The sequence below is a fragment of the Nothoprocta perdicaria genome, unplaced genomic scaffold (genome assembly GCF_003342845.1).
Source record: "Nothoprocta perdicaria isolate Ctin4 unplaced genomic scaffold, notPer1 scaffold_14, whole genome shotgun sequence".
NCBI lineage: Eukaryota > Metazoa > Chordata > Aves > Tinamiformes > Tinamidae > Nothoprocta > Nothoprocta perdicaria.
In genome coordinates this window covers 2,951,865-2,979,560 of record NW_020454538.1, presented here as the reverse complement: position 1 = coordinate 2,979,560, position 27,696 = coordinate 2,951,865, and the positions used below count along the sequence as shown (strand labels likewise).

Here is a 27,696-nt window from a genome sequence, read left to right as displayed (position 1 = left end):
GTGTCACTGCCCATCATGCACGCTCAATGGGAACCACCTCTTAGCAACACCTAATCAGTGGTGCCACGGCCACACATCTCCTCTCGCCAAAGGGGCTGCACGGGTGGGAATCAAACCCTCCTCTTCTCTGGGGGCGTCTACTGTGACATAAAGCTGCCTTGTTGTCCCACTTTCTCCAAGAAGGAGAGTGCAGGTTGATGTTTGGAGAAAAAAAATACTCAAATTAAGACATCCCTAATGTATCGTCACTGAGGTTGTTATCTGAGAAAAGAGCTAAGTTAGTCTGCTCTGTGCTGGTAGGGAGTTTAGAGCCACCATAAACCAATAGCTCTGAACTCAAGTTACAGAGCCAATACACCTTAAACCTGAAGCTGGACTTGCTCTTGCCTTGTATTTCCCTACTCCAAGAAGATGTCACAGTATCTGGCACATGGTCCAGTAAGCCCACAGGTCAGATTCTCCACTTGTTGACACCAGGGTAAATGAGATGCAATCCCAGGGGCATGATGTGAGCCAAGGCAGCAGCCAGCTGAGTGCCAACAAAGCACAAAGTGAGTAACCTGGGCCTGGCTATGTGGTGAGCCAAATCCACCAGCAGCTCTGCTCCAACCAGCCTACACACGCTTGCAAAAGCCACGAGCACATGTGCTACATGCAAGATCACTGCTTCCTACTGAGTGCTCTGTGTTTTTAGCAGGGAGCTAAAAGGGAGCTGGGGGGAACAAGGCTGCACCAGCTCTTTAATCTAAAGTAATCCTTCCCAGGTGACCTCCTCTTTGGCTGACGCCAGGGGACAAGAAGTTGTCCAGGGGGAGGAGACCTGTGCAATGCTCACCATGACCATTGCAGATCAAGGTAAGGATTGCCCAGTAGAACGTCAATTACTCCTATGAGTGGCAGTGGTTAAATTGCTGAGGATGGGTGCTGAGGTTAGGAACGCTTGTGGTTTTACAGCTGTGCCTTGTGGAGATGCTAGTGGGCCTGCAGGTGACAGCCAGGGCTGTGGAGCTGCACAGCTCATGAATGCAACCTCCACACACTTTCTAGGACTTAAATCTTTTGCAAAAAAACAAGGCATTTCACACTGAAAAAAATTAACCTCTGAAGGGAAAAGTCTGCAATGTTTTGCCTGCACACATGCTGTACTGCACATCCTTGAAAATAAGGGTTTAACCAACACTTTGACTGATCTGGGTTTCTCAACTCACTTTCTGAGATGCCAAGTACTCCATGCCACGGGCCACCTGGTAGGCGCAGGAAACGAGGTCTTTAAATGTCAGCTGCTCCTCTGGCAACTTGCAAGTATCGAAAGAGTAGTCCATGCCGGGTGGACGACGTGCCCTGAGGTATTCCCGCAAGTTCCCTTTCGATGCGTACTCCACCAGCACGTAGAGTGGTCCTGCAAGCAACAGCACGGTCAGCAGCAGGCAGAGCAAAAGCAAGTACCGCGCGTGGGCTGGGTGAGCTGGGAGCTCACATCTCCATGCCCTCAAAAGTCATGCAGTCAACTACTTGGCCATCCATGGGGCACAGACAGGTGTCATGTGGTTCATTCATAATAAATTTGGAGCAAGCAGGAAAAGCCCCTTAGCACCGATCACCGGTTCCAGCCACCACTCCTTATTCCCAGGGGACCTGCTGTGGAAGAGCTGGGGTGGTGACTGGTTGGATGGAGGCTGGTGGCACCACAAGGTTTCTGCTGCCCTACACCTGCCTGATGGGAATCAAGACGTACCATCCTGTGTGCAGGCACCAAGGAGGTTAATGATGTTTTTGTGTTTCCCAATCATTTTCATCATTTCCATCTCAGAGACCAGGTCGGACAGGTCCTTGTCGGTAGCATCATCTGGAGAGAGCAAGAGAGGAGGAGAAAGAAAACGTCAGAGAGAAAATGTGTCTTTTGTGAAGCAATTTATACAACTGTGGTGTAGCCAAATGCAGTTTTGATTGGAAATGAATGCTTTGAAAGTTTCAGTATTTCCTTCCACTTTGGGGAGAAGAGTCAAAATAAAAATAAAAAAAACACCACAAAATAAGAAAATCTTGGTCGAAAAGGAAATCTTTGACCAAAAAAAAAAAATCTGAACAAATGCAGAGAAATTATAATATGCAAATAAGAAAAACCTTTCATCTTCTGTTTCATTTTGATACCTATTAAAAGGCAGTTTGGGAATCTGGGACTCATTTGTAGAGCTTGTTAGAAGTGAAGGTGATTCCCCTTCTCCTGAATGCCCCTTAGCAGAAACTTGGGTATTTTCCCATTTTCTTTCCCTGCCAGGATTTACATCTTTACATCCTCTCCAAGGGGAGAGCCCTCACCCTCAGGCTATAGGCTGGGTGGAGTAGGAGAAAAGTTGTTCTCGGTTTCTTCTACTGGATCTGTTTGTATAAAACATGTAAACTGCTTTGAGAAAGAGTGGGAAAAAAGAGAGGAAACTCCACTGCAATATGCCATTCTGCCCTCCAAGAAGTCCCCATACCTTTTAACATCTTGACAGCGACCGTGATGGCCTTGTTTGGCTTGTCCTTATCAATCCCAATTGCTTCTGCCATCACCACCTGGCCAAAACACCCTTCTCCAAGCGGCTTCCCCAAGGTCAGGCTGAAGGGAGGAACAAGCACGTGTTAATGGGTACCAGCAAGGTGGGGCTCCTGGGGAGAAGAGGGACCCAGCCCACGGGATGGACCTACCGAGATCGTGCCAGCTCCCACTTGGGATCGGGAGGCAGCTCCAGCTCGGAGACGTTGGCCAGCATTGGCCCATCGCTGGAGGAGAGGCGCGTGATCCTAACCAGGGGCGTATTGGAGTTCATGGAAGAGTTGGACTCCAGTGACACCTGCTTGGGTAGAGCAAATGAAGTGTTATTGCCAACTGTACTCTTGAGTGCACGTAAGTGGAGAAGGCTCATGCCTGAGGAGGCATCACCTTGGGGTTTCGAATTAACTCTGTGCACTGATGTTGTTCCATAATCTCTAAATCAGAAACGTCACCCTCCTCCCTCACTTCCCCCACTCCTTGCAGGAACGCAGGAGCTCAGCATACATGACCATGGTCACATCTTCAGTCTAAAGCAGCATATGTGAGCAAGGGAACTCCCAGAAGCCACGTATAACCCTCTGCTCTGTGTGTGTTGGCACAGTATATGCCCACCAGCACTGGTGGGCTTGCAGCCCAAGCCATGAAACCCATATAATCTCTCATTTCTCCCCCAAAAATGTCTGGTTTTACAGAGTGCTTTTGCTCACGTCCTTCTGTAACTGCAAGCAGCAAAGCACTTCAGCCCTGGGTGGAGAAAGGGGACCCTCTCCCACTGCCAGGAGCACTGCTTTGAGTCTGCCAGCACCTCACTGAAAGCAGGAGGTGGCACCAACTACAACTCTGCTGTAACAGAAGCAAATGAATGAGAGGATTCTGCTGCTCATGTGCAGCCCACTTATGCCCTCTCCTTTGTGGTGGAGTTTCTTGCCTGGAAATAAAAGGTCAAAGAAAGGGAAAAAAAATAAAAAACAAACAAACAAAAATAAATCAAAAGAAAAAAAACAAGGAGTGACCAAAGCAAGGAATAGGAATCTTGTATCTACTTTCTGTTACCTGTCTCTTGAGTGGAAATTTGGAGACTTTCTGTACAGTGGGTGTGTTCATGGCTTTTTTATTTGGCATTTTCATCCTGCAGATAATCACAATGACCAGCACCAGGATGAAGAGAACAAAGCCAGTGCCGTAACTGAGAATGCCAGCGTACACTGAGCCCGAGTCGTCCATTTCCATCAGCTCCTCCGCTGCAAGGCGACAAGAGACGGGAGTCAGGAGGAGGTGGGTGGCTGCCCCTGCACCACAACACGCATGCAACACTCGCAGTGTGGGGAGGACCTGCTCATCTAAGCCCCTTCTTGGACTAGCTGCAGCAAGGTGGCTCTCCTAGGCCAGTGGTTTTCCACCATTGGTGATTTCTAGTGCAGTGGGTTTTGCGGCAGCAAACTGAGCTTGCTAACATTGATGCGGCTTGTTTTTCTGGGGGGGGTAATTTATTGCCCCTTTATTCAATCCTTGGGCTTCTCCAGGCCTTCAGACCACTGGTTGAAAACCACTGCTCTAGACAGAATGCATCTTCACACGTCCGTGCAGTCCCTCCAAACCAGATCTTGCTGTTTCCACATATCCACATTGAAAAAACCTGGGATGTGTGAAGACTGCAGGATGGGGTTTTGCTCTACGTCACCTACCAGACCACACTGACAAGAGATGCTGTGCGGACATGGGACTCAAGGAAAGATTTCCACCAGACCAGTGCCTGCCTTGAGGGAGCAAGGGCTCAAAGGGCATCCAGGGGAAAGGCATCAAATCAGGGAAAAAGTCTCCCAAGAGAAATCTACATGATTATTTCAGAATAATTCAATTCTTGGGGAAAGAGCCAGAAGGGCCGGCCCAGGAGGATCACTGAGCAGGGAGAAAATGGCATGACCTCATCAGCACTACAGCTGATGGCTATCAGCTAGCAGAGCCTTTTCGGCATGTGCAAAGCTCATTTGTGCATCTCCTCTTGGTCCTCTCAGGACAGGCACTTCCACTGTACAAAGGGGCATGGTGAGGCTGGTTTTCTGTTTCTCAAGGTGGGGTTGGCACCAGGGGAATGTCTGGCAGTGGAATACTTTATAATGAAGTCTTGTTGGCAGCACTGCTGCGTTGACAGCTGCCCTTCACTTCGCTATAAAGTGCCACTTCAGGTTGGTTTTTTTTTTTTTTTTTTTTTTTTTTTTTTTTTTTTTTTTGCTTAAATAGGATGTGCGAGTTCATACATTTTGAAAGCATTTTGTAATGGTCAAATGATACAATATCAGAAAATCCTTAAAATAACAGAAATGTTAGCACTCTAGCCAAAGGCATCTATTTCTCATCCAGGGGATGGCGGAAGCAGAAACAGAATCAGACACCAAGCTGCTTTAGCGCTGGCAAATAAAGAGAGATAAGACCAGCAGATCCCACCTGCAGCAGGGGCAGGTTTGGAGGAAACCCTCTTGAGTCCCAGTAAAAGTGATTATGACCGAACCATCAACAGAGTTGAAGTCAAGATTAGAAATGCCCAAGTTTCCAGTTACAAAACACACTGAAAATGAATGTGTTTGCTAGATAGATCCAAACGTGGCCTATGGCCAGGGAGTCTAAGTGAGATGTTGGGATTTCATGTGCCCGTTTGCTTTTGTAGAGGGCTACTGAGAATACTCCAGTTCTGTTCCTGCAGGGTCTGCAGGCACATCACCCCTCAGCATGAATATTGCCTGACATGCCTCCCAGGATGGTGTTTCCCTTCCCCCAGGAGCCAATTGTGCAGGTGAAGGGACCCCAAAGCCCATTCCCCTTCTCCTGGAGGGCAGATCCCGCTGTTGCATATTCTGCGCTGGCTTCATTGTCGACGGGGCTTTGCACATGAAAAGCGCACAAAATTGAGGTCACTCTGCCTCCAGTTTTTAAGCCTGCTGCAGCTTTCATTGATTTCAGCTGGAGCAACCGGCATTCAATGCCCCTGGGAGCCAGGACTCCGGGGTCCGGCCTGCAGATGCCTCTTACCGACCTTCTGTTTAAGACAGTTCTCTGGGCCTGGTCATCCATGAAGTGGAAATAATGCCGCAGGCAGGCAAGGGTGCATCACACCAGCCACTTATGCATCCGATTTTAGGCAAGAGATAAGGCTACACAGAAAAGTTTCTCCACAAGACGATGCGCGGGCAGGCTCCAATTTAGGTGGCCTGGCTCATCCGGTAGGAGAGCAGCGCAAGAAGAAAAAGTTCTTCATTTTGGCACCTAAATGCAGACTTGTTAAAGTAGGTGCTGGGAATACCTCCCTGGTATCTGAACCAAAAAAGTTACAGGGCATTTTGTATTGTTATTGAAATCTAGGAAATGATTTAAGCCCTGAGATGAAATGAAAAATGAATATGCCAGCTATTAATATGCAACAGGGCTACCTGCAGCTCTCCTTCCTACACTGGCTGTGCAGCAGCCTCTTCCAAGCAAGGGTGTTTTGGCAGAAACTTGGCATTTCTAAGTTAAACATCAGGGCATCCTTGAGAGGAAAGGATAGGATAGCGCAGAAGGAAATACCTGGTAGAACCGTCAGCCAAGCAGAGTGATGTGAGAACCCAATAGAATTCCCTGCGAGACAAGTATATTCCCCAGCATCCTCAAAAGTTACATTTCGCAAGTACAGAATCTCTAGCTCCTTATCCGTTGTGTTAACACCTGCCGTCTAGGGGGGAAAAAAAACACACACATATAGAAAGAGGGAAAACAGAGAATGAGCCACATTCCCAGCAAGTGTGAGGACACCACAGGCAAATTTCAAAAGCAGATTAAGATTTTTTTTTTCAATGGCCCATCTTCCACATTTTATTTATTCATTCCCCTTTGCAACCTGTAGTCAAAAGCAAACAAAAAAAAAAAAAAAAGAAAAAAAAGTTCCCTTCACCAGGTTCTTACTCTGTCCCACTAAAGAAGCATGCAAGCAAAAGCATCCAAACGAAAAATTGCCCCCACAATATGACTGACTGGGAGTTAGTAGAGTGAGTACAGGGAGGGAGAAGGTGCATAAGGAGAAAAAGAAAGACAGAATGAAACAGGAAAGGAGGAGAGATGTAGTCGGGAAAGACTCAAGTGCTGACCAGATGAACATCTCAGTATTTTATCCGTTCATCATGTATCAAAGGACTTTTGGGGATTATTTTCGGAATGGGCATTTTGAAGCCCATTTCACATATCCACTGTCCAGCTCTTGATGCTGCAGTGTTGGCTGGTTGCAGGAAGGTGCCCCACGAGGAGCTTTCCTGCAGCATCACCGAGCTGCGTTGCCCATTTGCTTGCATGAGTCAACGTCAACACTTATTTCCCAATCGCTACTCAAAAGGAGCAGAGCATGGGTGCTCATTTGATCAGTTTTCTGGGCAAAACTCTTTAAACTGCTTAGTTCTCGAGAGCTTTGAGCGTCATAAGTCATTAGCATGCAATTCTGTTATCAGCACTCAACTGTAAGGAAGAGAAAGGAATAAAAGCGTGAGGGGTTGATAGCAAAATTCGACAGTCATTTTATTGTGGGAATTTTTCTGTGGCAATTGCTGTATAAGCATTACATTCTTGTAAAAAAAATAGCAAGAAAATAAGATAAAGCCATTCAGCGTCAGTTGACAGGGTATATACAAAATGAATAGCAATTTTAATCACTAGCTTCTTAAAATGTTATAGCTCATTCTTGCAGTTGCCAGGGCCTTGGGACAGAGTCTGTGGTTTACCTGGTTTTGGTTTGCGAATGTGGAGCCAAAATGGTTTTTCGGCTATGCCTACGAAATTGTTGGCTCTACACAGATATTCTCCTTCATCTTGTTCTGTCACATTGAACAGATTTAGGTTAGCATCGGCTTCAGCGTTTATACTGATCCAAGACTGCAGGAATAGACAGAAACCTGAACTTCAGTAAACCAAACAATACCTCCATCCAACCTACATCAGCTAGGAACGACTATCCATGACTTTTCACTTTGACTGTGGAAACAGCCCCTGCTCACCCTATGGTGAGAGACCCACCAAAGACCTGGGTGAAGAAAAGGAGCTGCATTTGACCCCCAAACCACACATAACTCAACTCCCTTCCCTTTCCAGGTGTTTCTTGTGCTCTATATGCACACGGAATTTCTTTTTACATAAAACATAACAGTTTCCCACTTATCCATCTGACAGCAGTCGCAGACGCAATCGTTTCTTAATAACTCAGCAGACAGGAGCACCAGAGAGGGCTTAAGCGGAGATTTGTGTTTGCAACCCAGCTCAGCAAATACTGTTTCAATTATCAGATTCCAAAATAGCATTTGGAAACAAAATATAAGCAGCGGCGGTCTGAGACTCGCTGCTGACTTTGCCTTTCAGAAATTAGCTGTAATTTTTTCCACTGCTTATAGGAGCCTCTTCTTTACTAAATAAAGCGGTGCATATAAATCAAGCAAACTTCAGTCTGCAAAGCAGGCTTTTATTTCTCCTCTTCCAGGCTGCCACAACAGCACATCAGTTTGTTCCTAAACAGTTGTCTTTCTTTTGGTTGAAAACACGTAACTGATTGGGGTGGCCTCAGGTAGCCTAGGGAAAATCTAGAAAAACATCAGCTTTGGCTCTGGAAAAGCAAATTGTTGTTAGGCTCTCCCATTCAAACTTAGGGCTTCCAGTTGCAGGCCCTGATCCTGCCAATGTGACTCAGAGCCTGGTAAAATCAAACTGGGTCCAATCTATGGGGCATTAGAAACTGAGTCCGGAGGCGGCCTGCAAAGACACTGTGCACGTTTCCACACTAAACATGCACACTGGCCTTGGAAGGGAGGCACAGAGCCCATTTCACAGCAGCTTTAGCCAGGGAAGAGCCTGTGGACAGGAGCCTGCTCCAGCTGCATCAAAATAGTGTCTTATGGAGCAAGGGGGAGAAAGACCCTAAAAAACTCAGGAACTTTCTCTGATATAAGTGAGAGATCATTTTATCTCATCTTGATTAAAAAATGAGCATACACAGAACAATAACAACAAACAGAAAAGCAAGAGGGGAAAAAAATCAGGCCCTGCCTGATGCAGCTCAACGGAGGCTCAGTGCTGGCGCACAAAAGATGCATCCCGAAATGGAAATGCTCTGTGCCCCAGCGCTGATGCCGGCATTAATACAACTCAAAGCATTCCTGATTAACCAGAAGTAGTAAATAGACGTGTGCTGGCCCTATTCAGCAAATATCAAACCAAACAAAACTTGTGCTTTCAAGCGCCTGCCCGTGCTCCCCTTCGAGGAATGCAGCGCCTTTGCTGTCCACAGAGGAGAAGGGATTTGGCAATTCTAATTGCCTAGCCACCCCAGCGCTGCTGAAGCTTAATTTTAAAACGCTATTTGTACGGGCTATTTATACGTTCTTTGCCACAGCAAAAGGAGAGCTTGTGCTTGTGACACAATCTGCTGTTCGCAGCCACTCTGATCACTTCCTAAAGGTAGCACTTTATCCCATGAGGACCACACACGGAGCTAGGGGGCTATACGAGATGGCATGTGACACGGCCAGGCTATTCAGAGCTTGGTCCTGTGCTGGGAAACCAAGGGGAAATTCAAATATGCCTAATTTAGACACGTTTTGAGGCAGAGACAGAAACTAGAAAGTTTTATCAACTTGCAAGAAGTGCAGGCTGCCAATCCTGAAGAACTGTCTCCAGTCATTTCTTCCAACCAATCTGTTATTTCAATCTGTGTAATTATTTCCAGGGTCTCTGGCTTTTATTATCATATATCTGGCTGAGTTACAATTTTGTAGATACTGTCTGATAAATCTGATAAGGTTTTGTTTTTTTCAACTTCATACAAGGAGAAAAAAGGTGTCTGGAGCAAGACTGGCATGGGGAATGTCCATGCAGAGAACAGATTCAGCTTGAAATATGACAAATTCCATTTTCAGATATAACTGCACAAGCAGAAAACCAAGCACTATGTATTTTAATATATATAAGTACAGGGTTACTTAGAAAGGGACTGCTTTAAGTGTCCAATATGCTTTTTCACTCTGTTGTCTACCTTTTATATCTGCATTGCTTCAGGAAAGAAACCAGAGCAGTCGGCTCCCTTCTGGCTGTACTCTGGAAGCTGCTTTTCAGGAAAGCATTTTCCAGAGCATGGGTAGCAGCAATGCTAAAAACATCAGGGGCTGCAGCAACAAGACCATTGCATCTATTGGGTGCTGATAGTGCAGCTTTATTTGGTACATGTGTGCTGCAGAATGTTTACTTAGAAAAGGAAAGAATGTGTTTTAGTTGGGAGCCTTTCATGGTAACAAGCCTTGAAAATACCTCTCTTGATGCTGTAAGAAAAAAAGTTATTTTTACGCTTTTAGGTCAAATGCAATCTGACAGTTGCCCTGTTATTATATGACATTTCTCACAGTTGCCTCGGCTCTTACAACTGCTTTGCTTATCTGTGCCACCACAGTAGTTGTGTTATCTCTGGCAAGAAAAAGGGTTTGGAACATTGACTTTAAGGCATTTTTGCTGTATCCCTCCAAAAATCATTATTGTCCACTGTACAGGCATACGAGAAAGCATTCCCAACAATTGTCCTTGGCTTATTCTTCAAAATCTTTCCTTATAAACTTGAAACTGCGATATAAAGTGAAACTTGGAGTTCCCAAAAATCTGTTTTAAGTAGTAATTGCCCTTCTGGGCAATGTGGCACTGAGCATATTCTGTCAGGAGCTGCCGGTTCCCATGATAAACCTAGTTCAAGGTTCATTTACAGACATGCAAATAAAGTTGATGGCCTCCAATGATGGACAGCTGATCTCTTCTGCTATGAGTACAGCCTCACCATGGGCAGCAGGTTTTCCTAAGAAGTATCTGCCCAAGGCAGATGCCATCTCTGCAGGACCAAGACAAAGGCAGAGAAAGCATGGCCCAGAGCTGCGAGAGGAAGGAGCGCCTACCAACCTTCAGCACCGTGACGTAGGGCGTCCCATCAGGGCCGTACTTGCTGCCGTTGACTTCCACATGCTTCAGCCACTGGATGTGAGGCTGGGCATCGCTGTAGACCTTGCAGTGAAACTCCACGTTGCTGCCGACCACCACGGTCTGGTTGGCGGGAAGCCCTGCTTGCAGGATGGGTCGGTGGGGCGACCGTTCTGAAAGGAAAACAGGGAAATCCAAATTTGGCCACCTTTCTCTAATGACAGGATTTCCCTCTAGTCCCTTTGGGACGATCATAAGGAACAGACAATTCCACTAACTACAAAGAAACCAAACTTCTCCCTCCATATCCCACCATGTACCTGTTAAACATCATTACAATTCAATTGTTAAGGGAAAATAGTGAAATCTCACCTAATACATCCAGCTGGTACGTGTGTCTAATGTTGCCGTATTTGTTCTCCACAACGCAGGTGTAGTTTCCTCGGTCTGATGGGACAACACTTTCCATCACCAGGCTCCACTGCTGGTGTCGCAGCTAGAGGAAGGAGTCAAACCATCAAGCCCATGGTAACGTACCATCTCTGCCAGGGCACTCAAATCAGAAAATCAAAGGTGTGCTCTTGGCTCTGTCTCCTACAAGCTTGGCTACCACAGGTGGACTTCAGAGCAGACATCAAGGTCATGAACAGACTTAATATAAAAAAGTAATTAAGACCAAATGCATGAAAAGTGCAACACAACAGAACATGCTGTGCTTGTGATGGGGACTTGTAGATACTTCCACAACAATAACAATAGTGAAATAGTGAAAACAGCTGACAGCAGGACTGTACATTGCACTTTTCATTAGAATAACGAGTACGGAAGGCATCAGCTAAGGTAATCTGTGATTTGCTGATCCACTTTGCCAGACCATTCTGGGACAGTGAGTCAACCAACTCAAAGTAAGCCTCTCTTGTCTGCAGATCCCTGCTGACTGTTATTACAATAAGATGGCTAGAAAACAGTAAAGATGATACTTTCTTAGCCCATCTACAATGTATTTTAAAAATTTGTGCTATGAGCACATCCAGCATGCCATTAAGCTGATTAGAAATAAATATATACCCTAAACTAAGTTAGTTCCCTAATTAGGGCTTACTACTTAGTCACAGGAGCAGGCAATGGAAATCCCCAGAAGTGATTCAGTTGCCATGTGGTTCCCCCTTTGGGTCATCTCATCCCATCCCACTGACCACAGCAGAAACCTGGACAATGTCCCTAACTTACAGGCTTTGCTACACAGTCTTAGTAGACAAATATGGGGCCTTGTCTGCACTATTGCTTTCAGCTATCACTCTCCCGCTTGGCTTTTATCTTCCCTTTCAGGACAGAACCACCAAATTAGTCAAAAACAGAGTAAAAAACAGGCCCAACATTAAGGGGCCATCCTGGTCCCTACGATGTCTAGTCAGTCTCTCACTTTCTGCACTAGGTTTCATAAGAGCTGTATCTCTGCATGTGACTCATGTCAAGAGTTGTTGGGTTCACAACAATTTGCTGGCTGTGTGCTCCTCCAAAAGGGGAGTATATAAAGAGTATAAAGGAAATTACAGATATAGAAAGTGAATCTTGAACTAATATAGAAAGCAACCAGCACAAAGAGATGTCCTCAGCATGCACAGTCCATGAAAGCTCTTCAAATCTCTGGATATTAAGTTCATGTCTTCTGTCACCCAAAGCAGAGTATGTAACTTGATTAAACATTTTCAAGTTGACTCCAAGGACACAGATGCGGGAGATCACAGTAAGGCTGCACTACTGAATGTCAAGGGCTGACATTAAAAAACAAGAGCATAATTGCTCCTTGGACTCTAGCTGCAGCAGGTGAAGTCAAATAAAAAGTCATTTAGCCTCTTCAGCTACATGTAAATTGCCAAGGGCCAAGTTACAATTTAAGCTAGAATTTTGGAAATTGAAGTTTCCAAAGTGAAGTTTTAAAGTCATAGGGCTAGATAGCTTAGTTCTAGATAAGCTACCAAGTATTTTAACGAAGTCCTTCCTCTGGAGACCTCAGTGTCCCCATCAACATTGCTGAGTGTCCCGCCTTTCTGGTGGGGATTAATATACCATTACATTCCAGTTTACATGCAGTAAGAGGCTGTGGCTAAATTTTCTTTAGAAGATGTTTGTTCTTTGTGTTGAAGATGGCAGATCTGGCCTGACATGTGCCCACTCAGGACTGCAGAGACAGACCTGAATGCAGGTAAGTGCTGCATTCCCTTTGAAACCCTTTGTAAAGCACCACCCACATGGCACATCTCTTTAATCACAGGATAACAGAACCTCTGAGAACTGAGAACTTGAACCATGAGTTCAGATCTGAACATACAAGAAAGTCAAGGAAGTTTGAATGCAAATTTTTGGCTGGTTAGAGGTTCATCTCCATACTGGACTGTCTCATGAAGTCATGAAGACTCTATTTAAACCACTTTTCAGCACTGCTAAACATTTGCATTTGACTACAGATATGTGACCAAATGTGAACTAGATTACAAAAGTGGGTCCAAAGGGGGTGTTTAGGATTTGTTAGGACACTTTCAAAGAACTTCTCATCATTGTGTTTGTAGTGTGGACTTTGGAATCTGAATTGAGAGGTGAACCAAGAGGCTCAAACTCAGGAGGTAGGACTTGCTTGGAATCTCTTCTAGGAGCAACCATTCTTTTTTTTTTAGGTTGAGACTGAAGTCTAGATTGAAAGGATAATAAAAAGGGATGTTGCCAATTTAGGTAGTTGCTGCATTTGATAAAACATTAGAAACACAAAGTGATTTAGCACAGACATTTATCAAGTGGGTGAGATACCGAAGATCCTTCTGGTTTATTTGGTGTTGTCATTTCTTGTCTCCTTGTGAAACAAACATTTTTAGGCACACTTGGAAACTCAGTCCATGTTTGCCAGACTGGTATGTAAGTCAGTGCAATGGCCTGGGGAAAGGATAATCCTTCATCTCCCCTCCCCCCTCAATCTTCCCTTCTAGGGTCATTTAACACACACAGGCTTACGATATTAGAGATTCCAACAAGGATTTAACCATTAAAGCTCTTTGGGAAATTTCATATGGTAAGTCATATGAATTTCTTTTCTCCATTTAAGGATGAACTGTAACAAAACTAGGTTAGCCTGGATTTCATGTTTTCAACACCTTCTCTTTTCTCTTGCAGACATTACCAAGGGTTTTGATGAATGGAGAATATCTAAATGCCAATCATGAGACGCAGGAGTGGAGCAGTGGTCAGCCTCCATCTGCTAACCACAGACCTTTCACAACCAACCTTTAAACTCTTCCAAACACTGAAAACAAATGAAAAAAAATCCCAGCTCACGGATTTCTGAGTTAAAATAAGCTCTGGAGATGGAGTAAGACAAGCAAATGCTTCCAGATCTGGATCTTGCCCATTCTTTTCAAGCTGCTTAGTTCTACATGAAGCTAAGGTGTAAGTGGGAATTTAAATCTGAAATACATGAGGTATTGAACAGTTTTTCAGCTTCTTTTTCTGGTTCAGATTACAGTTGATAACTATCAGTATCTATATTCTAGAAGAGATTTACACTAGGCTACTTAGATCTAGCTATGGCTCTACAATAAAAGCAAATAAGTAAGAAAAGTAAAATCATGGAGAGCGAAAGTTGTCTTCACAGCAAGAGAAGGACAAGGAACTATACCTAGACAGATATAAAGCATAAATCAATCTTGCTGTAATTGGCCTGACATAGCCTTCAATTGTTCTTTGAACACTGGCACTGCTGGAAGGTACCTCCAGGGAAACAGAGCACAGTGGTGTCAAAGACACACTGCCATGTTGCCCAGGATGAAACACATCAATTCAAACTCAAGAACAGAATAAAGCCACTGGGAAGTGGGTAGAGGAATTGCTTTCAGCTTTAGATTTTATCCCCCAACCATAATTTAGTGCAGCTGATGTTACATAGTTCTGCAAAAGAAAAGCCGTTTGAACAGCACACACAAGCTTGGAAGTGCTTCTTGATGATCCTCACAGTGTGCAATTATTAAAAGATGCTTGTGCTTTATAAATGTTATCTGCAGTAAGACTGCCCTCGGACAGCCTTGCTTCCCACTCCTTTTCTCTCCTAAACTTTTGAGATGATAAAAATCCAAGAGCGTCCTCAGCCTTGTCAACAGGTCAGAAGGGGAGCAGGGCTGATGAAGGAGCTTCAAAAGTTTCACTGAAAAAGTGACATTGGGCTCTTGCAGGAAATGAGCCTAAGTCAGCAGGAAAGAAACAGTCCAAAACTAGGGGCAAAGGGGAGACTTTTTTGAATTCTAACTTTGGTTTCAGGAGCCCTGCATACTTTGGATACCTAGCTGCTCCTTCCAGGTGCTACAGAGGCAGTCAGCAGGAGCACAGAGCTATCTAGGGCACTGACAGAAATGCCTTTCTAAAAGTCACCTTCCTCCCTCAGTAGTGCCCAGGGATGTGCCAGGGTTGGCACAGTACAGGCTGAAAAGTACTGCTCTGGGCTCTCTTCTGCTACTCTGATTTTGTTATGATCTGCTACTGTTAGTTTCATTGCCCTCAAATAAAAACATGAAGGAGTCTGATGATGAGCTCAAAGGGACAAAATAATAGAAATAATAATGAATCAGAGCAACTGATTTTCCTCTTAAATTCCTCACTTAATTTGTGATATTGAGCAGTACAGAAACTCCTGGCTGATTAAAGCACTAGAGCGCAGTGAGTTTTGCTATCCTTTAGCTCTATCTATGAACATGAGCTAGAGTATTTTCCAAAACACCTTCTGGTGGAAAGGGAAGTGGGGAAGAAGAGAGTGAGGAGCCGATGCTGTTACTGTGGGCAAAGGGGACTGCATTGCTCAGTCACCTACACTGTGAGGATGTCCATAAGCCCCAACATGGCAGATCTGCTCGTTGGTGAGATCCATCCTACCTCTCCAAAGGACAAGGAGATGGTTTCCACCAGCACCATTCTTCCCTCTTACCCATAGCAATGCCAATGAAACACCATGAAACACAATTCCTTACTCACTAGAGAAAAACCATCAGCAGAAATTCCCCAAAACCTCTTACATGGAGCTCAAAACGGGTGCCTTACTTTGATGCCCCCGATCCTGTGCTCGCCCTTGAACTCCTTGCCGTTTTTCAGCCAGTAAATGGATGGAGTTGGGTTTCCGCCCGCCGGACAACGGAAGCGAACTGTGTTGGCCGCGGGAACGGCTAGCAGCTTCTTCTCCATCTTATCTGGCCGGGTCCAGAAGGGGACACCTGCAAAAGAGAAGATGAGTTGAGTAGGTGCGTCCTGCAGCCGGGGATATCAGCTGGGGAACAGATGCATTCGAGGAGGCTTTGGCAGGCAAGGAGTGACAGTTAAATTGCTACCTGCTGCAGCGAAGATAAATGGCACAGGAATACTTTCCAGATAAATGATTCTCATAGACGGAGACAGGGTGTTTCCATTTTAGGTTTGTGATGAAAGGTTCACGACCAGGTTCTTGTTTCAGTAACGCCAGTATAAATCTAGAGGAGCTGCTTTTAAATCAAGCGTGAGAGTTATTCCAGATTAGGGTGAGAATTGGGCCTCGGTGCTTAAAAAGATACAGATGTACCTTTAGGATAAGAGTAGCCAAGAAGCATGAACAGCAGAAAGATGTTGGAACGGTAAAAAAATGTTGATAGGCCAACAAGGGAGCAGAAATAAGTGTTAGCTGAAGGCTCTGGAAAGTTTTGCTTCTCAGTGAGCAGAAATGTACTGTAGCCTCCTTAAGGGAAAGAAAGGGGAAAAAAAAGGCAATGCCAAACTGGTTTATCATGTTTATGTTCTTAAAGTACAAGTGATTTTGGTTTTAAAGACTCATGTTACCTTTGAACAGGGATAAGTTTTAAAATACCAGCGTTAGCATGAGATACTTTTTATAATCTGCCTCAAGAACAGCAATGTTTCTTGGCTTCGCTACAAACATTACATATTAACTCCAAATTAAGGCAGCAGCGGCAGCAAACTTATTATACTACAAAGACAGAAAGTTAAAAGAAAAACAAGTCATCTCCCAAGCTATTTTTTTTTTCTTTTCTCTGCTTAAGGGAACATTGCATCTACACTTGGGATATTTTTCCTGCCATGCTGAGGAACAGACCAGCACAGTATCTGACACTATTTCCAGGGAAATAGCAGGCCTGACGGAGGGTTTTACAGAGCCTGCCTTCAGTCCTCATCCTTTCCTGACTGCTAATTCAATATTTAGTTTTAATTTCAGCCTGGCTGGACACAACTCAGCCTGGTGGAAACCAGCAGGTGTTTGGCCGCTCGCTCACGCACCCCCAGCACTTGGATCAGGTCTCGCAAAGTGAAGCTGGTGCTTTGGGGAAAGCTCATAAAGGTGAACAGGGGCGTCCCACCAGCTCCTGAAAATCCCAGTTCTGCAGCTCTGCAGGCACCTCAAGGGCAAATACTAAAGGCACAGAGCAAAACTCTGGCTTGGCTCCATCAGCATAAGCCGGGGCTCTTTCCCTCCGGTCTTTGGGAAGATTGAAAGTGGAGGAGGCCATTCCAGCCAGGACAACATCTCCAGCGGACAAGTTCCCCGAAGCGAAGGGCACCCCCTCAACTCAACCAACTGCAGGGCTCTTCATGAATAAACCGCTTTCCCAGGCTCTCCTGTGCCTGCCTGTTGCCTTTTAGCTCCCAGGATTTTGCAGCAGGGCTCATATAGCCCATGTAAGACAACCCATGCACCCAGCAATTTTAGTGCCTGCCAACACTGGAGATGCAGTCTGCCTCCCCTGCTCCTGCCTGGTCACCAGGACTAAAATCTGCTTAGCACCTCCCAGTTTGGGATACTGGACCAGAAATCCTGGGTGCAGAACGGCACGGCCAGAAAAAGCCTCGCATGCCACAGGACAGCACAGGCTAAGGCAGGACTCGAGGCAGCTGTGAATATCTGTTAGAAAAAACACCAGCCATCAGCAAGGAGCACGACAGGGCCCAGGAAAGTCTCCGGCTGCAGGATATTCTCCATAATGTCAGGAACTGGAAATCAGTGTCCAAGACCACATTCAGAAACAGTTCTCAGGAGAAGCTCACAAAATATTAGCACTTGTAGTTTACCTTCCCCCTTTTCCTTACTTATTTTTAAAGAGGTGAAGATTTGTCTATTTCTTTCCCGACAAGGTTTGCAAAGTTCCAGAGAGTTCTGGGGAGGAGGAACGAGGAGGGATGAGAGACAGACAACGTTTTTACACCAGCTCCAGCTTAATTAGGAGCAATAATACAGCATGTGTGGGTGTGAAGAAAAGGGATCCGCAAACACTATCACCGACCATCAAACACAGAGCTCAACAGTCTGTTTTGTTCAATAGAGACACTGGCCATCCATCTGACTTGAATGACCAATTAAAAGAAAAAAAAAAAAAACCTTGAGCGATACTCGGAATAATTAATACAGCCCAAGCGCTCATTTAGCAATTAGGAGCTGCCACAAAACTCTGCACAGACAGAATGAGCTCTTAATTGTGCAATTTCCCCAGCTGACGCCTCCGAGGACACTGCCAGCTTTAATTGGAGATTATAGGGGCTCTTTGAAGATGCTCTGGTGAGCCAGTGGGGGCTCCAAGCAAACAGATACGGATACAGAGGGGCAGGGAGCACCGGGCCAGAAGATTCCCGTGTAAAAAGGGAGTTTTGTTTTTGTTTCAGGGCCAGGAAAAACATCAGAAGTGCGTATAGGTACTGGGAAACCTCCTTTGGCAAAGGCAGATCAGAGTCTGTGACAAGCCTGCAACAAATGCACAGACGATTTGAAGTTACTGAAGCTCTTCCTTCTTTTTCGCCACCTCCTGTCCCCAAGGTCACATCTTTCCGCACTGATGCTTGGAGAAGCGGATTAAAGGAGCACTAGCAGAGCAAAAGACTCCATGCAGAGGCCCTGCCTCCAGGTTCTTCAAGGATTCAGCACCAAATATTCATTCCTTTATCACCATTTTCCTCCTCTTCCCTAGTTTTGCCGTGTCCAGCACCATCATTCAACACTTTTGGGTCAAATCCCCAAAGTTCATGAGGATGGCTTCAAACTCATGGCACCACTAGAACCACCTTTCCAAGCACTTCTCAACCAATAGGAGGACAATATACTCGAATTTAAAGAACATAAGAAAGCCAGAAAATTCCTCTGTCATTGTAAGAGACAGTGTTTTGAGGGTGGAAGAAAAAGACTACCTGTTGAGCTTCAAGAAGAAAAGGTTACATCCTGTGAAAGGCAGCTAAGACTGGGCCAAGCAGGGCTGAGGCAGGGGTAAAACCACTCCACAAAACTTCTGTTGAGGACTTCTTCAAAAAAAATACGCCTAGATTATATCAGCTCCCTATAGTCCTTCAAGACCTGTCACAGACCTGTGTGGACACATCTTCCCACATCAGAGCAGCTGCCCATCGTGGGTGGTAACTCTTAGCTATATTTTTCTTTTTCAATGATAAAGGGGTGTTTATTACCTCTGATCTTCTGCTGATCATGGGCACATGTGATGGCCAACTGTTGGCCTGGGCAACTCATTAAGAAGGTAGACACCTCTGTGCCGTGAGGCTGGTTCAACCAGGCACATTAAAGCATGCTGACAGCACGAGGGTTCACCACCCCATCATGTTGAGCTACTCAACCACGCTTAAAGCAGAAGAGAATCCAGTTTTTTATAGTGAGACCTTTAAGCAAAGTCAGTGGTTACTGGTTTAGTGGGTCTAAAAAAAGAGACAGCCTTAAAGTCAAGAAGACCCAGAATACAGGCTATAAATACATGTGGCGAAGTGTGTGCTTTCCTTCTCAGTGAAGAAAAATGTGCCTTTCTGTACCATAAAACAGCTCATGTTTTGTGATACCTGTTGCTAAGTGCTGAAGTTTACTACAAACCACATAAAAAAAAGTACAGAATGACTAATTGTGTAAATCAGAAGCCAGTCTCCAGTGGGCACAAATCCTGACCAAGCCCGACCCTTACCACAGCTCCAATGGGCTTTGCCAAGTGGTAGGAGGACTGAGCATTTCTGAAGGTGCTTTTCACCTTGCAGGATTTGGTGCTTAATTAGAAGCTATCAGAAAACCACTAACTGCTGCCGACGGGTTGCCTGGCTCCGTAGCTCACAATTACTGTCCACATACTGCAAGACACAGCGGTACAAATTTACTACGGTGGGAAACCTGCTTAGAGAGTCCTACACGTCCAGCGCTTATGGGCAAGAGACATTTTCCAGTCACGTTGAATTCCTGCCAACGTACATAGCTGATTTGGAGTTCAAATGAAAGACGTTTATTTATTAAAAACACATACACACAGGCAGCCCGCTTTGCAGGAATATAAAGAGCGTAATAAAACACAACACTAACGCCTATGAAGCGTGTAATGGTCCTGATTAATGGTATCGTACTTAAAGCAACAAGCGCTGGGACTGAAAGAGATTCAGTGGAAAAGCATTGAGGGGCTTAGTGCTGGAGCTCATTTCCCTAGGAGTAACCTGAGCTCACCAGTAAAGCCAAACCAATTGCTCCCGCTAACGGCATCGGTAAATTTGGCCTTTGGCTAGTGTGAATTTTATTCTCCAAGCTGCCTCTGCCTCCAGCCAAGATGCTGGTAAGGAGCAGGATTCAAATGGCTAAATATAAAGCAGGCCAAGATATGCAGGGTGTATAAAACTCGTGTAACTTTGGTGTAGATAAAAAACAAAACAAAAAAAACCCCACGATTATAGAGTGGGTTTCTCTGGATTTTAAATGCAAGGCAAATTTATAACTACTTTAAAGTCAGTTTTAAAGTTTTAACTACTCGTAAAGTCAGATTCACAGAATCAAGTTTGAAAAAAAAAAAAAAGAAAATTAAGCTACTGCTGCTGTTAGATATTATAGGCGCTACACTATACTGGGAACTACTGCTGAATTTCTAGATAAGTATTATCATGCTGCCAGGTCCTGAGAGTTTTATTATCAGTCTTAAGTCAAACTGATTTTAAATGTGGACCATGAGTTCCAGTTTGACCCAGCGAGCCATCAGATAATATTACTGGAAGACTTCAAGTGGCAAGTAAGAGCGTTACTGCTGTTTTTCAGAGCAGCTACACAGATATCTGTGCCCCAGCGCAGATCCATGGCATGGCCAGGAACATGCTGCTTTCCCCAACTCTGTTGCATCAGATTTGGTCATGTGCAACCAGTTTGGTCTCTGAAAACCTGCTTTTGGCGGAGACAAAGCGGGGAGGAGGATCAAACACAGTGCTAAACTTCCCCTTTTTTGGGGGAAGGCTTTTTTGGGGTGCACATCTTTTAAAAGAAGAGGATTCTGTACCCTAGAAAAGTTAATTACCTGTATCTTCTGATTCATCATCATCATCTTCATCATCACCCGATGAAGGAGAATCTAGAATGGGAAGGAGAACAAGAAAAGCGAGGAGTTAGGCTCTGTGTCCCTGATGTTTGTGTATCCAGCCCCGTGTGGCATATGCAGAGTGAGGGTGCGTGTCTGTCCTGTCCTGGGAAGCCGACTGCTGGCCCCAACATTCCGGGGGCAGCTCACTAGTGCGGAGTGAAGGGGGAATCATCTCCCTTCACCTAATGCAGCTCGGGAAGCTTTGGGCTTCATTTGCACAAGGGTGATGTTAAACAATACTGGCCTCTGTCTCAACTCCCTGGGGACAGCACTAGTGACTGGCCTCCGTCTGGACTTTGTGATGCTGATCACAACCCGCTGAGCCCAGCAGTTCAGGCAGCTCTCAGTCCACCTCGACATCCTCTTATCTAGTCCATGCTTCATCAGCTTGTCCATGGGGATGTTGTAGAAAATGGTGTCAAAAGCCTTACTGGAGCTGAGGCAGGTAACAGCCACTGCTCTCCCCTCATCCACAAAGCCAGTCATCTCACTGCAGAAGACTATCAGGTTTGCTAAGTGCAACTTCTCCATGATAAATCCATGCTCACTACTCCCAATCACCCTTCTGTTCTTCATGTGCCTTGACAATGTACCCACGATTAGTTGCTCCATCACAACACAGCAAATAAATGCAGCAATGCCTGCTCATCCCTGCTTTCATTACCCCCCCGAGAGGAACGTGCGTGGTTCACATCCCCATTCATGCAGACCCTCTGGCTCGTCCCTCCTGCACTGCCAGGGCCGACACGTTTCCATCTGCAGCCACCACCAGCCAGGAGCTTTCCGAGGTGGGACAGAAACGCAGCCAGTTTACCAGTGTTCTGCCACCAGAGCGCCGGCGATCAACGCCAAATGCTTCTCCGTGCATGAAAAGCTTTTTCTCTTTGCCAGCAAACAGGCAGTTCTGAGTAGAAAGGTTCTTTTTAAAGAATAAGCTCTCCCCCCTTCTTGTTTCGCTGACTTGCGCTGGGTACTTTCTGTGTCACTGCCTCTCCAAGTGACAAGTCAGCGTTTCCCATTCACTTTCGCTGTGCTGTTCCTCTAACTCAGTGCACCTCTGCACGTCTCCCCACGTTAACTCCTCGGTCACGCCAAAGCTCCTAGAGCTTCACCAAATTTCTCTCTAGATGGACATTTTGGAGTGACTCCTCAAATCAGGTCATATTATATTCCATGTTATATTCCATCCACAGAGGCACCTCCTGGATGAAACCAAACCAGGTTAGCAGGGGGAAGTTTCCATTAGTATCTTACACTGCTCAGAAACTTCCCAAATCCATTTCCTTAAGGGGCTCTCACCTCTCCCTTCCCAAGTTGTCCACAATAAGCCCCAGCCCTTTTCCCCTCAATGACTGCTATAAATGCAAAGCCAATAACAACACAGTGTCAGGCTGTTCAGGTGACATGATGTAATCCAGTGTGTGGAAGACTCAGCCATCTCTCCCTTGGCATAATCTGCAGGAATTTCTTTTTTAAATACAGGCAAATGATAACAGCACAGCTGTTATGTCATTATGCAGCCTTTATGTCCCGAGGCAACAGCAGCAGAGCTTAGCATTAAACACTAGAAAAGAGGAAAACCTCTGAACCTAGGAGGGTTCAATGGGTGATGCACCAGTTTTGACCGAGCCAGGCAGAACCTCCTTCATCCCAAGATGTGCTCTCAAGTTTCCTATCATCCTCTAACCAACAAAATGATAAAAAGCATGGAGGTTAAAAAAAAAAAAAAAAAAAAAAAGGAGAGAAAAGGCAGCAAACTATTTTTTCTGCAGAACTGGGGAAGAATTTACAGAGACATTTGCTGTGCAAAGCAGTAACACAGGAACCACTGCCCTGCCTCAGATATTACAGTCGCACATCGTGCTTTGCACCTTCACTTTGACATCGTCTCAAGAGAGACATGAGGCACATATATAACTGCAAACACACAGCTCATATATAACTGCAAATCGACGTTAAGGTCCTGCTGGCAGCAGAACCAGAGAAACACCATGGGGCTTGCCGAAAGCCGAGCGCACGTTGAGGTGTTTCAGTGGAACCAGCAGGTTCACTCAAGTCCCAGCAAAGACAGAAACGTGGCCAAATACCCACCAGCATCAACAGAAAAACGAGCAAACTCTCAGCCCTGCTCTGCGAGAGGGTTGGTTACTTATACATTAATATATGATTATAGTTTCCTTCTGTTTTCAAATGTACTGACTGTCACAGGAGGAACAGAAATGCAGCAGGAGCAAGAAGGAGTTTTCGACCTTGCCCGCGTTTCAGATGAGAGATTTTTAGGAAAGCAGTTTTGGTTTTGGGATGTTTGGTGCCACATTCCCACTAGGGTACTCAAATGGTTACCAGAAAGCGACTGAAAATTTACTGAGCTGTTTGTTAGATGTTTACTGAAATAGCAATACTTGCCAGAAGGCAGTGGAAACTGGCATTCATGAGAACTAGACAGTGTTTCTGAAATGGCCTCAGTTATGCCAGCAAAGGGGCTTCATTTTGCTAGCTACCTGTTTTGAAGAGCTTGGACTTGGGTATTTCCTCAGCGCTGACCACAGGGGTCCAGACTCCTGCTCTGCCTCCTTCGGCCACTAAATCCAAAGACTGTTCCACGCACAAAATGGTTGTACAAATGCATCTTCCACAACCAACCTTGGAGATCAGTTTGCACTTTAAGTTTTTATTTGTAATTCACACAAAGCGTTTGTGTTTCAAACAGTACGCTTTTTACTTGTAGACCAATAAAGTGCCCAAGGCCATATGGGCCAATAGTGGCATCTTTTAAGATGCTCGACCTTGCTAAGAATCAATCTGTTTCTCAGTTGAGAGGAGCGGCTTCGATCCGCCTAGGCATCTGACAGTTGCTGATGCAGACACCAATTTTGGTTTATGACAGTCAACAGGGAGGCCTCAACAGCCTGCAAATGCTTGGTGAGATGGGAAGCACATTTGGCTCCTCTGTGAGACCTCCCAGTGCAGCGACACAATGCACCCACACAGGAAAAGCCACCAAAATGCCAACCAAAGCTTGGTTGCTCACTTAGCACAATGAAGTTTGTTAGCTCTGATTTAAACCAGCTTAACACAGAGAGCAACCGCTCTGGCCCCTAACATTAGATATCCACATAAATATTCAAAGGAGACACCACACCAGCAGTACCACTAAGAAGCAGGAACATACACCACGAATCTCAGATAACAATCTGGTCTCCGGAGAGGAATAGCAAGCAAGCAATAATAATTACAGAGAAATATCGGCGGATACAAGAGGCGCCGCTATTGCCACATAAAGCCGGGCTTCAAAGTCTCCAACGAGCGTGGCTGACGGCTAAAACCGAGACTCCCACATTACCAGTGCTCTGGTGGCAATGACAGCGGGCTAGCAGAATCAAAGAGGGCAATGCCGGCGCAGCGTAGGCTCGGGTTACGCGCTCGTTCCTAAGCTGTTATTAGCTATTATTAACGAAGAGGAAAAACACAGGGGCTTACACTTTTTAAAACCTCGGGATTATCAGTCTTTCCACTATTAAAAACAATTTCTCACTTTACAAACTCTGGGGGCTGGCAGCTGTTTCGTTTGAATGTGGAGCCGACTGCCCTCTTCTGCTCGCCTGCTGCCCCTTGAACTCCAAAGCACTTTAATGTCACTTAAAAGAAAGGGAGTAACATTTCTAACAACCTGCAATTCCTTGGATATTCCCAATAATTGTACCTAGTTAAGGAAAGCATTTCAGGGGCCAAATACTTCTTTAAAAATTTAATTGAATATGACCTTGAAGCATACGCAGCAATCTCCAGTAACTCAATGAAAAGCAGATGTTGGTGAAGGCTTGCTGAAACGAGCATCTATTCTCAAGATGGTTTGAGCATAAAATCCTCTTTTTGGCAAGCAAATACCCCTTCAGGAATGGATGTGAATGGATGTAATATCTCAAGTACCTCCCGGATTTGCTATCACACACATCTCTGTGTTTAGTTTTCAGATGGAACTCCTTACTTTTTCAGGGAGCTCCACTTCCTGAAGGCACAGTAAGCAGGGTCTATTGTTTGGGGTGCTTGATAAAGCTCCAGTAGCGTAAGGGAAAGGAAATATTTCAAAACCTTACATCCACAGGGAGTTAGTTAATTCTTCTGAAAATTCAGGCCTTTAATCTGAGCTATCGGGAGGACATCTAGGTGGCAATCTGAAATAATGAGGATGATCTTAGCATGCTTTGCTAACTATCTGTGAAGAACAGATTTTTCTGGCACCCTCTGCTTAGCAATCCAAGCTTGGACTATCTTGCAGCTGTTCTTGTCCAACTGTCCTAATCACGGAAAACAGTCAGGCAAAGGACAGTAGGTGCTTCGCTAACACAACCATTTGTCTGCAATGTGTGAATGGCTCCCTCTAAGTGTCTTCGACAGTGCACAGACCCTAGACATACACAGTTTACAGACGAGCTACTTCAGAAACAAACAAGTCATCTGTGATAACTGGGAGAGAAGGAAGCCACATTCATCAGCTAGAACAGAAATAGTGTTTAGGAACCCTCAGCTTCTACATCCAATTTTTCCACGGATTTGCCCCACAAACTGGAAAAAGTCACTTAACCTTGCTGAGCCACAGTTCATTCGTTCATAAAGGACTTCAAAGGAACATGTAGCATTGCATCTATTTGAGCGTTCAGGGGGATTTGGGGTTTAGTCTGATTAGTACCCTTTCTAAGTCATCTTAGCATCCAAGCTTTAGCATGTGGTAGGGACATGCATCACTCTTTGATCGTTTGCTTTTTGCCAGTCCAGCAACTGCTAGGGCTTGCTAATGAGCTTGAAATCCCATGGGAGAAACAGTGCAAAGAACCACCAGGGCTGAACACATAAAGAGACAAAATTTCAGGAGAAAAAAAAAATTAAAAAAAAGGAGAGAAATAACTTTACTCCTGTACATACCTGTTACTCTGACTGTAAAGTTTCCCAGGACCTCATTGGAATGCCTCCGCTTGCAACTGTAGAGCCCTGAGTCATCGTAAGACACATTGATAATCTTCAACAGTTTTTGTCCAATATGAGTTCTGTTGGTAGGTGCAATCCCAACACCATCTTTAAACCAGAAAACAGACATAGAAGAGCCTTGAGTGTTACAGGAGAGTTCAATGGTATCTCCACTTCCAAACACCAACTCTTCCAAGAAGGCAGTCTCACTCCTCAAGTATTCTGCAAAGGAAGAAGAAACAGAAATGAGTAAGCAGGTGTCAGAGAACACAAGACCATTTCAAAAAAAGAAGCATATTGATGCTTCCATGTGCCAGAGTCCCCCTTTTCCAGATTTAAGTCTTTGGAAGGTTCTCCGAGACCCTGGATGAGCCAAAGTCAACCTCTACAGGTTTCTGGGACCTGTAAGAAACCAGGGAAAAGTCTGGATAGAAGACACAAGCTGCAACAAATTAACCCAACCTGAGAGCTCTTTGTGGGAAAAAAAAAAAAAAGTGCATTCTAGGGAACATGTTAAACCATGTGAGGTATTATCTAGCACTTGGCAAAGCCCACACACATTGGGGTCACAAAGCTCTTTCTTGAGATACGCTGGCAACAAGCCCAAGGTGTTCTGGTGCACAGTAAAGGTATGCTTTTTTCTTTTCTTTTGGTGAAGAAATAATTTTCTCTTAAATTATATATCTTCAGTCAAAAGAAAAGACAGACAGAACTCCAGGATCTCCTTCCTTCCAGATCTGACCCTGCTTTGATGCTAAACTGTGAGTTCACAGTCTCTTTGAAACTAGGAAACTCTAGGGTGAAAAACTTTCTTCCTTCCTTTGGGCTGTATGGATTTTTTAAATGGCACCAACTACAGCTTCCAACTAAAAGACCTCAGACATAGCTTCACACTAGGAAGACTGGATACTGCTCTTTGTTCATTGAACATGTTAGAAACTCCTGCTAATTTAATCTACTAGAAAACAAACTCCATGCAGCTGCAAAATTCCTCCATATAAAACATATGGTTTTACCCTAGCTGTTTGCCAAATGATCAAGACTTGTATATTTTGGCTTTTATATCATAAGCCTACCAAACAGGAACAAGCCCAGACTAAGCATAAGCCAAACTGTACTGATCAACCATCTAAAAAGAAGCCACTTTTTAAAAAGCAATAATGAACCTGTGTTAATGAAAAAGCAACAAACTATTTTTATTAAATGTAAATAGGGAAAGGTGAAACAAAGAACAAAGTTTCCTTAGAACCAGAGAAGAGCAGCCAAGGTCTAAAGCATCTTCCATGGAAAAGATTATCATCTCATTTCTGACAACTTTATTTTTACTTCTCAGCCCCCAGTCTCCCTGGTCAGTGTCTGACAGTTACTCTGATTCCTATTAAATGCACACTTCACTCCTAGTGACTTGGAGAAGGACCTGGAAAGATGTAGTGGTAGTTGAAAGGAGAACGTTACTAGTGGTTTTAATGTATCTGACCTTTTTAAGCAGTTTTGCAAATTTCAGTTTAAATGCCTATGGCTTAAACTAACAACAGGAGGAGATCAAAGACCTCCACAAAGTACTTACATGTGCACTTAAGTTCAGGCATGTGCTTAAGCACTTTGCCTAATTGCGACCTTGGAGAATGAGAGTTTACCGTTATTACTTCTCACGTAGCTTTCAAATACAATGCCAAATACTAAAGCAGAAATGGTTTCACTTCCGCACTGAGAAAAAACAGTATTTTAAGCAAGGATCAAGACCTCATGTATCCCTATCAGTGTCCTGAACACGGATGCACAGAGCCTCCTTGCCTGCTTTCTAGCATCAGCTACCTCGTATTTCCAACAAGGATGGCTCCTCTC

The 27,696-nt window shown here is 44.8% G+C and overlaps 1 protein-coding gene across 1 annotated transcript in view; it reads right to left on the bottom strand.

Moving 5' to 3' along the window:
- FGFR3 (fibroblast growth factor receptor 3) overlaps positions 1-27,696 on the bottom strand; it is a 51,979-nt gene that overhangs the window by 4,914 nt on the left and 19,369 nt on the right. The window contains exons 3-13 of the mRNA XM_026034058.1: positions 25,810-26,073; positions 20,824-20,877; positions 15,578-15,747; positions 10,874-10,997; positions 10,484-10,674; positions 6,101-6,245; positions 3,593-3,780; positions 2,692-2,837; positions 2,481-2,602; positions 1,736-1,846; positions 1,209-1,399 (exon numbers count right to left, since the gene is read on the bottom strand). Coding sequence (XP_025889843.1) covers positions 1,209-1,399; positions 1,736-1,846; positions 2,481-2,602; positions 2,692-2,837; positions 3,593-3,780; positions 6,101-6,245; positions 10,484-10,674; positions 10,874-10,997; positions 15,578-15,747; positions 20,824-20,877; positions 25,810-26,073 — 1,706 coding nt within the window. The remainder of the gene's footprint in view (positions 1-1,208; positions 1,400-1,735; positions 1,847-2,480; positions 2,603-2,691; positions 2,838-3,592; positions 3,781-6,100; positions 6,246-10,483; positions 10,675-10,873; positions 10,998-15,577; positions 15,748-20,823; positions 20,878-25,809; positions 26,074-27,696) is intronic.